The sequence below is a fragment of the Chrysochloris asiatica genome, unplaced genomic scaffold, assembly GCF_000296735.1.
Source record: "Chrysochloris asiatica unplaced genomic scaffold, ChrAsi1.0 scaffold00188, whole genome shotgun sequence".
In the NCBI taxonomy this organism is placed as follows: Eukaryota; Metazoa; Chordata; class Mammalia; order Afrosoricida; family Chrysochloridae; genus Chrysochloris; species Chrysochloris asiatica.
The window spans coordinates 1,819,900-1,832,008 of record NW_006408706.1 but is presented as its reverse complement, the minus strand read 5'-3'; the positions used below and the strand labels follow the sequence as shown (position 1 = coordinate 1,832,008).

At 38.9% G+C, this 12,109-nt stretch overlaps 1 protein-coding gene across 1 annotated transcript in view; it reads left to right on the top strand.

Moving 5' to 3' along the window:
• Positions 1-10,891, top strand: part of LOC102832563 (chromosome unknown open reading frame, human C4orf21) — a 160,912-nt gene extending 150,021 nt beyond the window's left edge. Inside the window, 1 exon segment of the mRNA XM_006872257.1 lies at positions 10,818-10,891. Coding sequence (XP_006872319.1) covers positions 10,818-10,891 — 74 coding nt within the window.
• Positions 10,892-12,109: the final 1,218 nt, after the last annotated feature.

The window sequence follows — 12,109 nt, the reverse complement described above, 5'->3', positions numbered from 1 at the left end:
CCCTGCAGGTATTTAAAATACTGGTGGCATAGCTTTCAGAATCACAGCAACTCACAAGCCACCACAGTATGACAAACTGACAGACAAGTGGTGGACAACAAAAATACAAGAGACTAAATGAAACAGACATAGATAAAAATTCTGGAACTTTGAACTGTAGAGGAAAGGTTAGAGAAGTGGATTGAGTGCCTGCTGGGAGGTGAAGCTGAGCAAGGTAGCATGAGAGGGAGACTAACTGGTGAATGGCTGGCCAGACATGGCATGACCATCTTGAACCTGTGAGCAGCTTTGGCAACAGATGGTGATCTGGCAGGGCAGATTTACACAGGCAGTGGAAGAGGTGTAATTCCTTCTTTTTCCCCATGCTCTCCTGGTGACCAGAGTTGTAGTCAGCTCCCACCCTCATCTACCCCCAGCACAGCACCTGCTCTCCAGGAGTTCAGAACCACATGGTTGAGAGCCACACCTGTATGAGGCAGGGGTCATTTGTGCCACTTTGGTGCACAGCTTTTATGCTGTGCTTCTGGGGGGCTAGGTTCTAGACCTACAGGACCCACAGAGTCACCAGACCAGCGTTTAACCTTCACCTTGCCCCCAGCTGCCCTGTGATTCTCATAGACACTGAAACCAGCTCCATCAAGGGCCTTCACAAACTACTTCTGGATTGACTGCCCAGCAGGGTACACCAGTCCATTTCAGCTCACTAATACCTAGGATATCAATGTTTATGCATTCCATTTCATTTTTGACAATTTCTAATTTTCTTAGATTTATACTTTGTACATTCCGTGTTCTGATTATTAATGGATGTTTACAGCTGTTACTCATTTTTGTGACCCATCGGCAAATGAAGGTTCTAAAAGCTTTACTCCAGTTGTATCATGATCCACTCTACTTTGAGGAGACAGTTCTTTCCCAGCCACATTTTAAGTGACTTCCAACCTGAGGGGCTCATCTTCTCACATTAGCTCTCACAAATTTTGGTGCTATTCATCATATTTCAATATTCAATATCCTGGTACTATCTGACCATGTTCCACTGCTATTCATAAGGTTTTAAGTGGCTACACATTCAGAAGTAGTCCACCTCTCCTCCTCCTTAGTCTCTTAGTCTGGAAGTTCAGTTGAAAGCTGTCCACAGCAGCACACAAACCACCACAGCACAACAAGCTAATGGATGAGTGGTGGTTGTGTAACATATTAGAGTGGAATTTCTAGGCTTTGATCCATTCATGATTGATTGCCCAAATGTATTACAGGGTATGTGTGTTAGGGTTTTTTCCCAAGATGCTCTTATAAATATCTTATTTTTTTTTATCCCAGTGAGGGAGATGGGCATTATTTTCCCCGTTTTACAAAGAGAAATCCAAGGAAAAATGCTAACAGGAATGGAAGCAATCCACCTACTCAGCCATCATGAATAATAGACAGGACTGAAATACAAACAAATCCAGCTCTGAAGTTAGACTCTTCTGAAGTCCTACTCACCTTCATTGTAAGTCAGTTGTTGTTGTTAAAGTGCCTTGGAGTCGGTTCCGACCCATATCAACCTTGAACAGGGTTTCCGAGGCTGTAAATCTTTACGGGAGCAAAAAGCCTCATCTTTCTCCTGCGGACCAGCTGGTAGTTTCAAAATGCTGACCTTGAGATTCACAGCACGATTCGTAACCACTATGCTAGCCAAAGGGCAAAGACACTAGCACTAAAAATCCTCTGATCCAACATATCATACTTGTTTCTTGATAATTTACCTTGATTAAATTGGTTATGTGACGAGCAGAGATGTCAGCTTGAGGACTAGGGTGCACCTGGCCCAGGCCATTGTGTTTTCAATAGCCTCATATGGATGCGAAAGCTGGACAGTGAATAAGGAGGATCGTAGAAGAATTGATGCCTTTGAGTTGTGGTGTTGGAGGAGAATACTGAAAGTGCCATGGACTGCCAAAAGAACCAATAGATCTGTTTTGGAAGAAGTGCAGCCAGAGTGCTCCTTGGATGCCAGGATGGCTAAGCTTCGTCTCTCTTACTTTGGACATATTGTCCGGAGGAAACAGTCACTGGAGAAGGATGTCATGCTGGGTAGGGTGGAGGGTCAGAGAAAAAGAGGAAGACCCCCAACGAGATGGATCAGCCAGGTGGCATCATTGATGGACTCAAGTGTGGCAGCGGTAGTGAGGTTGGCCCAGGATGGAACATTGTTTCGTTCTGCTGTGCATGGGGTCATTATGAGTCGGTTCCAACTCGATGGCACATGACAACAACAACAATTGGTTATGTACCAATTCATTTGAGTAATTTATATACTTTTTATTAGAGAAACAGGTTTCTTTGAAGGTTTTTAAAGATCAACGTTTGTTACTAAACGTTCTAGTTTATTAATATAAGAAACACTAATTATTATTTAAAAGTATATTACTATGAGGGGGCTTCCAAAAGTTTGTGGGAAAATTCCCTTATCTTTTAACTCTATTTTTACATGAACTTTCTGAAGTACCCTTGTAGCTGAACTGGTCATTCTTAATTCATAGAAATTATTAAATCAAATTGAATTAAAATTACTATAGTTATCAAAAGTAGGTTTTAATACTAAATCTATAGCACCTCATCACCTTGACAGCAGTTACCAAGCATAGTCTCTGACATTATCTCACTGTAATTCTTTTAGTAATTTTTAAATGTAAAAGTAATCCTAAATTTTTTTTAATGATTATTATATATTTACTTCATCAGTTATTGAATTAAGAATGGTTATTAATAATTTAATTGGATTTGTGATTTGTTGAGGGTTGAATAATTGAACTAATATTTTCATAGTGGTTACGAATTGGGCTGCTAACCTCAAGGTCTGCTGTTAAAATTACCAGCTGTTGTGCGGGAGAAAGGTGAGGCATTCTGCTCCTGTAAAGATTTACAGCCTCGGAAACCCTGCACAGTGTCACTATGAGTCAGAACCGACTCCACAGTACTTAACAACAACAACAAAAATGCAATAAATAGCTACGTCTGTTAAATGTTATTACTGTATGGCACAAGAAAGAATAAGTGACGTTGGATATGTATTTTAGAATTGAAATAAGGAGTAAAAATGCATTATCATTCATTTAATAATTATCTTTACAAAAAGCTAGTTTAATGACTTTTCTAACTGAGTTTTTAAAAGAATTCAGAAATGTTTGTATTGGTCACAGATCCATCATGATTGATTTTCTGATGAATTTAAAAATAAATGGAACATTAAGTGTATATTACCAAAGGAAACTGTGGATAAAATTGAACACACACACACAAAAGTAGTTTTTAAAATATGTGCATTTAATACTATGCTCTCGGAAATCAACCCTTTCCCTTAGAAACTTTTAAAATTTAATATTAATATATTTTAAAAAGATAAATGTTAAAATTTGAGGTTATATGAAGCCCAGATTAGAACTTCAAAATAAAATCTTAGTATTGCTATTTAGTATTTGAACAAAAATAACATTTGATTTGTCTATGCCACAACAAACCCCAAATGCTATGTACTCGTGAGTATGGTTTAATATAAAGACAGCTGTGAAACAGCGTTTTACTAATTTGATTTTTTTATATTAAATAAGAATGAACTGGAAATTGGTGATTTGCTTGACAGATATTGGACTTTGAAAATTACATAATTGTTCTAAAAACATTAGCTCAATGCTGATTTGAAATGCCTGCTTTATAATTAGTTGTGAGTGAAGGATGCATGTTTAGTTCAAATTGTGCTTTTGGTTTACATTAGCAGGACTTGATTATAAAGCAAACAATCCAAATATCTCTGCAAGCCTCTTTATCCGTGAAAAACTAGTTAGCCTGATTTTTTAATGCTTTAAGGCAACCTGTATGTGTAACATAGCATTTATAATTTTTCATCAACACTAGAACAATAGGTGCTCAGTAATAGGACTTAAAATATTTACTGATGAAGATCAAAGAGCACAGCCTTCGGTATGGATTACATCTCTATGTCAAGAAAACAAAAATCCTCACCACTGGCCCAATAAACTATGTTCTTATCAATGTAGAAAAGATTGAAGTTCTCAAGGACTTCATTCTTCTTGGATCAACTATCAACACTCACAGAAGCAGCAATCAAGAGATCAAACGACATATTGCATTAGACAAATCTGCTGCACAAGACCGTTTGAAAGTGTGGAATAGCAAAGCATCAGCTTGAGGACTAAGGTGCACCAGACCCAAGCCATGGTGTTTTCAATAACCTCATATGCATGTGAAAGCTGGACAATGAATAAGGAAGACCGTATAAGAATTGATGCCTTTGAATTATGGTGTTGGAGGAGAATATTGAAAGTGCCATCGGCTGCCAAAAGAACCAATAGATCTGTTTTGGAAGAAGTGCAGCTAGAGTGCTCCTTCGTGGCCAAGATGGCGAAACTTCATCTCTCATACTTTGGACATATTGTCAGGAGGAAACAGTCTCTGTAGAAGGATATCATGTTTGGTAAGGTGGAGGGTCAGAGAAAAAGAGGAAGACCCCCAACGAGATGGATTGGCCAAGTGGCAGCATTGATGGACTCAAGCGTGGCAACAGTAGTGAGGTTGGCCCAGGATAGGGCAGTGTTTCATTCTGCTGTGCATAAGGTCACTGTGGGTCGGTACCGACTTGATGGCACCTAACAACAACAACAACAGCAACAACAACAACAAATATTTAACAGTTGAATAGCATCAAATCTAGAATCCCTTTTCCTTTTTTAAAAAAATGGTGTTCTATATTTTGTTGGAAACAAATCAAACAGGATTTACTTCGCTTATATGAGCACTTGCTCATATATGCTGTTGGGATTGTCAGGTACCATCAAGTTGGTTCCAATTCTTAGGAATCCTTTGTACAATAGAATAAAACACTGCCCAGTCTTGTTCCATCCTCACAATCATTGCTATGTTTGAGCCCATTGTTGCAGCCATTGTGAGTCTTCCTCTTTTTGACTGACCCCCACTTTGCCAAGCATGATGTCCTTCTTCAGGGGCTTGTCTCTACTGATAACATGTCCAAATTACAAAAGGCAAGGAGTAATCTAGCTGTATGTCTTCCAAAACTGGTTTGTTTGTTCTTCTGGCAGTCTGTAGTATATTCAATATTCTTAGCCCAAACCATAATTCAGATACATCTGTCTTTGCTTTTTAACACTTAAATGGGTCTTCTGTAGCAGAGTTGTCTATGCAATGTTGTTATTGTTGAGTGCTGTCCAGTCAGTTCCAACGAATAACAATCCTGTATAGGGTTTTCAAAGGAGCTCTGGTAGCGTAGTGGTTACAAATCAGGCTGCTAACCTCAAGATCAGCAGTTTGAAACTACCAGTCATTCCGCGGGAGAAAGATGAGGTCTTCTGTTTCCATAAAGATCTTCAGCCTCAGAAACCCAAACCCTGTGCAGGGTCACTATGAGTTGGAACCAACTCCATGGGACTTAACAACAACAACAATAGGGTGTTCAAGGAGCGACTGCTAGGTTTGAACCTCTGACCTTGTGGTTAGAAATTCAGAGCTTGTTCTACAGTGCCACACCAGGACTCCTAGTGTGTATAGTGGTGGTGGTGGTAATGTGCCGTGGAGTTGGTTCTGACTCATAGCGATGCTGTACGGGATTTCCACGGCTGTAAATCTTTACAAGAGCAGAAAGCCTCATCTTTCTCCCGCGGAACAGCTGGTAGTTTCGAACTGCTGTCCTTGCGGTTCACAGCTTGATTTGTAATCACTACGCTACCAGAGCTCCTTTAGAATAGGTAGTAACATCCAAATAGTTAAATGTCCAAGACTAATAAAAAGGAATACAGTAAAAAATATTCTTTCCTCTGTATCTCCCAGATACCTAGTTTTCCCCCACAAAATCAATAAATCTTACAAGGTTTCTGTATTTTCTTCTAGTAATATTTTACTGCATTCCTGGTATGGTGCTATAGGATAAGCACTCAACCTCAAGGTTGGTTTGAACTGCAAGGTAGGCAATTTCAACTCACCAGCCGCTCCTTGGAAACGCTACACAGGGTCACTATGAGTCAGAACTGACTCAATGTCACTTAACAACAAGATTGTACTTACAAGTAAATAAATCTAAAAGATCTTCCCCTTTTATTATATGGTAGCCTAGGAGTCTTGGTAGAATAAACACTAAACTGCTAACTGTAAGGTAGGCAATTCACACCCACCAGCCACTCCTCAGAAACCCTACGCAGGGTCTCTTTGAGTCAGAACAACTTAACAGCACTTAACAACAATAACAGCACTATACACACTTTCATATACTTTACCCTGTTCACAGAATTATATCCTATGAGAGTAAAGTTTTACTAAAGGTAATACAGAAATGGCTGCAAGCATACATTGAGAGAGAATTTACCGAAGTTCAAGCCGGAAGAATTGATGCATTTTGAGTTATGGTGTTGGAGGAAAATATTGAAAGTGCCATGGGTTGCCAAAAAAACCAACAGATCTGTGTTGGAAGAAGTGCAGCCCGAGTGCTCCTTGGAGGCCAGGATGACCAAATTTCGTCTCTCATACTTCGGACATATTGTCAGGAGAAACCAGTCGCTGGCGAAGGATATCATGTTTGGTAAGGTGGAGGGTCAGAGAAAAAGAGACAGACCCCCTATGAGATGGATTGGCCAAGTGACAACATCAATGAGCTCAAGCGTGACAATAGTGTGAGGTTGTTCCAGGACTTGGTAGTGTTTTGTTCTGTTGTGCATAGGATCACTATGAGTCAGTACCAACTCAATGGCTCCTAACAACAACAACAACAAACCATTTTCACTGGATTATATAATTTCAGTGTTCATTCTATAGCTTACTTAAAAAAAAAAAATCCCTTGGAATCTGTCATCACTCTAAATATGCCACTGATCACAACCTCTCCCTCCCTTCTCCAACCCCTACCTTCTTATCTTATCATGATCTTTCCTCTCCTGAGACCTTACTGGTTTTCCAACCTATCAGCTTCCTGTCTGCTTAGATCTCATCACGTTAAGCACTTTAGGAGCTGCCCTGCTGTGTTGCTTCTCTACTACATTTTTTTTCCAGGTGATAAAACCCTAACCATAGATTAGCACTACCACCTTTTTCCTACAGTCTTTTTCTTTTCCCTTTTCTTTCTGCTGAGTACTCTAGAGAAAATCATACTTATGTGCAGATGGGTGCCACAACACATTTATGATAAATGGTCTTACATGCCCCATATGCCCAGAAGTCATATACCACTAATAAACTCTTCAAGTCATTGTCTCTAGTCACTTTTTCCAACAGAATGATTTTCTAACATGCAAATATGATCACATTAGAATTATCCAGTGGTAACTTACACCTTTAAGACTATTCTGAAAATGTGATCATTGCCCCACTTCTATCAAATTTTTGGTTACCTTTTAAAAATTAGCTTCATTGAAATACAATTTACATGAAATGAATATACTCAATTTAAGTGTACATTCCGATGAATTTTGACAAATGTATGCACCACAAAAATCAAAGTACTGAACATTTTCATCATCTCCAAAGTTTCCACGTGTTCCTTTGGAAACAATCCTTTCCCCACTGAAGGTAACCACAAATCCACTCTGTCAAGCATAGATTAGTTTTGCCTACCTTGAACCACAATCAACCCAAGCCCATTAACATAGAGTAGATTCTGACTCAGAGACCTTATGGAACAGAGCAGAGTGCCCCCCCCAGAACTTAACAACAACAAATTGTTATGGAAGCAGACTGCCACATTTGTCCCACAAAAAGACTGGTGGCCTTTGAATAGCCTACCTTCCGTACCGACTCGACAGCACTCTACCACGACCACACCATCTTCTGGTTAGAATCCAAGTGATTGACCACAGTGCCACCAATGTCTACCTTGTTGTTAAATGCTGCTGAACCGGTTCCTACCATAGTGACCCTGTGTATGGTTTCGCAAGAGTGACTGATGAGCTTGAATCACCGACCTTGAGGTTCAAACTCACCTTGCAGTTGAATGCTTCCTCTACAACGCCACACCAGGACTTCATATAAATAAAATTACACAGTATCTACTCTTATGTCCACATCTTCTTTTGCTTACTATGTTTGTGTTCTACACACAAAACACCTTTTATTATGAATTATACAAAACTCAAAACTCCAAACAAGCACCACTTATAAGATCCAATGACGGTATATTTTTTAATCATGTTTGCATAATAGCTTTATGTAAATCTGAGTTAGGTTAAATTTGTCAGTAAATAATATTTTAGATTTGCTGACTATAATTATCAGGTTATTAAAAACAAACAGTTATAATCAGATTAATACTTGTCTGATATGTATTACTAGAAAGCATTCAATTAAAGTATTAATATCACATTCATTTGCCAAAGAAAGCATTCAAGTTATCAAAACAAACAAGTTACTGTTATGCCCAGATTTCGGGGTCCCCAAAGACCACCAAAGAGCCGATGCCGATGCAAGTACACAAGATTGTTTATTCAAGCTCGAGCTCGGACTCCATCCACATCTGACGCAACAGATTTAGGATGAAGCCCCGAACTCCCAGTTTGCAGTGTTTTTATAGAGTTTTTATGCAAGCTTGGGGTTTTTCAGCTTTATAATTTTTGGATTGGCTGGTATTTAGCAAGGTATGAAATGTTACAATCTAATTGGTTATTACTGGTGGTCTAAGTTGCTAGGCTAAGATAAGGGGAAACATCTAGCATTAACCTAATGGCTATTTTGACTATTGCTGAGGATGGAGGGCTATTTATAAATATATAATATAAACATGGCACATTTTTGTGATTTTTTTCTGGAACCAGAGGACGTGCTTAAGCCTATGTGCAAAATGGATTCTTCTTGGTCTCACAGTTACATTGGATTCAAATCAAAGAAAAGTCAAAGTATAGTTTTCATCTGATGGAAGCTGAAATCAATACCTTTTATACTAAATATCTGACCCATGTAGCATTTTCCCCGGTTTTTAAGAGTCTACAAGCGAAATATTTCGCTGCCTTCCACTTTTGCTTTGCTTTTTCCCTTCCCTTTCTCTCACTTTGTCTTCAACTCTTTTCTTTGCCTCAGGTTATACGTAGTGGACACTGTCCATGCTGGTTTAGAAGACTCTGTTTCTCTTAATATCAGTCTCTATTTTCATGTCATCGTTTTCTTTGTTCACCTCATGTTGCAGTTTCTCTTGGCAATGTTTCCGTATCACAATGGTTGTTATCTCTTGAATACTTTTTATTAAAACATCACCATCTACTTTGAGAATAGTTTTAACTTTGTTGAAGTTATTTGGGGCATTCTGTTTTCTCTTTTTAGCACGCATCTTCCTTTCCCACTTAGTCTGTAAGCATTTAGACTTGTTAAATATGTTAAAATTGGAAAGACAAAGTCACATGCAGCAGAGAAATTATGCCAACTGGAAGTCTGCTCACTATGTTTTAGACCATCTATGTTATTATGTATATCAGCAGTTTATTCCTTTTAATATGAGTAACATTCTATTCTATGACTATATAATGCTATTAAGAGCATCCAGTCGGTTCCAACTCATAGCCATCCTGTGCAGGGTTTCTGAGGCATTCTCCTGTGGAGTGACTGGTGGGCTTAAACTTCCAACCTTGTGGTTAGCAGTCCAGTGCTTATCCTACAGAGTCACAACATTATGAATATACAACTGTTCTTGTTTAGTGCCGTTGAGTCAGTGATGCCTCATGTTGTTGTTGTTAAGTGCCTTTGAGTCGGTTCCTACCCATAGCAACTCTGTACAGGGTTTCTGAGGAGTGATCAGTGAGCTTGAACCTCCAATCTTGTGGCTCAAACTGATTTTGCAGTCCAGATGATTAACCCACAGCACCACACCAGGACTCCATTAAGCCTCCATTAAACCTGTATATGATTTCTGAGGAGCAGCTAGTGGGTTTGAACTGCCAACTTGTGGTTCAAAACGAACTTTCAGTCCAGTACTTACTTTCAGTGCCATACCAAGACTCCATTTAATATATAATTTGTTGTTGTTATGTGCTGTCAAGTTGGTTCCAACCTGTAGTGTAAAGTCTAGGAGGTTGGTTCCAACCCCTGTGTAAAGTTTTGGAGGAGCAGCTGGTAGGTTTGACTGCCTACTCTGTGGTTCACAATCTGGTGCTTATCCTACACCAAGAGTCCTGAATATATAATGTTGTTGTTGTTCTGTGCCATCAGTCGGTTCTGACCCATAGCGACCCTGCATAGGGTTTCTGAGGAGTGACTGGTGAGCTTGAACCACCGACCTTGTGGTTCAAACTGACTTTGACTTTGACTGTGCATTAGCCCACAGCACCACACCAGGAGTCCTGAATGTATAATGGTTGTGGTGTGCATTGAGTTTGTTCTGACTCTTAGTGACCCTGCATAGTGTTTCTGAGGCTTTAAGGGAGCAGAAAGCCTCATCTTTCTCCTGTGGAATGACTGGTAGTTTCAAATTACTGACTTTGAGGTTAGCAGCCCAACCCCATAACCACTACCAGAGCGCCTTGAATATATCATAGTTGTTGTTATTAAAATCTACTTACCTGCTCTTCACTTATTGTGAAATACTGTGAGAACAAAAAGTCAAGTAGAATAATGAGGCAAACCAGATATTAATAAAAGCAAAGGAAGAATATCCTACTGGAGTCTAAGTGTTGGAGTCATTGGAGGCAATCTTGAGGGAGCTGGGATAGGAAAAGGTAGAACTGTTAACTGGAATCAGAACGATGAAAGAGATGCAGCACAAAAGTACAGAAAAAGGGAAAGAAACTCCCTAGCATCCCCTTTCTTTTCACCCTTTTGTTTCCCTTCAGGGCTTCCCAGTGGCCAAATCAAGCAGTTGGAAGATTTTGTTGGCTGGGGTAGAAGAGAGGAGGGGCAGATCTGAGAAAAAACAATAGCAGGAAAAAAACCAACAAATAAGATTATGCTCATGTTTGAAAATTGAGTTGGGTTAATATGGGCAAATTCTTTGAAACACTATCAAAGTACACTCACAAAGGAAAAATAATCTGAAATCATGAAGGAAAAATAACCTGAATGCTTCTAATTAATTAATTTCATAGTTTAAATCATTCAAAAAAGAAAAAAAATATGCAGGCTTAGATAGCCTCACTGGTGAATGCTACCAAATATTTAAGAAAGAAATAATGCCAATTCTACATAAACAATTTCAGAAAATAGAAGAAGACGGAATCTCTCAACTCATTCTATGAAGCAGTACTCTGACACCAAAGTCAGAAACAGACATTGTAAGAAAACATTTCTTTGGCAAGGAATCTGTATGCTTTTCTTAAATGACCAGATAGCCAATATTTTAGGCATGCAGACCACATAGTTTCTGTTACAAGCACTCAACTTGGCTGTTGTAACATAGTTGTTGTTGTTGTTGTTGTTAAGTGCCATCAAGTCGTTTCCGACCCATAGTGACCCTGTACAGGGTTTCCGAGAGTGTAAATCTTTACGGAAGTAGAAAGCCTCATCTTTCTCCCACGGAGTGGCTGGTAGTTTCGAACTGCTGACCTTAAGGTTCGCAGCCTGATTCGTAACCACTACGCTACTAGAGCTCCTTGTTGTAACATAGAGTCATAAGCAATATGAAAATGAACAGGAATGGCTGTTTTCAATAAAAATTTTCTTATAAATACAAATAGTTGACACATTGGATTGTAGTTTGCCAGCCTTTGCAGGACAAACATCCTTTATGAATACAGACAAGAAATCATTAACAAAATAAACATCAGCATTTAAAATCAAACAAAAAATATGGAGGATAATGCATCGTGGCATGTGAGATTTATTTCAGGGGTGCAAGACTGGTTCAACATTCTGAAATTAATAATGCAAATTGCCATTGAACAGATGTAAGAAGAATAGTTGTATAATCACTTCATGATGCAGAAAAATCATAGGACAAAATTCAATATTCATCCATGAGGAAAACTCTCCAAAAACTAGAAATAGGAAAGACTCTTGCAACTTGATAAAGAACATTTACAAAAAACCTCCAGGTAACATTATATTCTACCACACCTCTGGCAGTTTGTTGTACTGTGGTGGTTTGTGTGTTACTGTGATGCTGCAATCTACATGATCAGTATTTTAA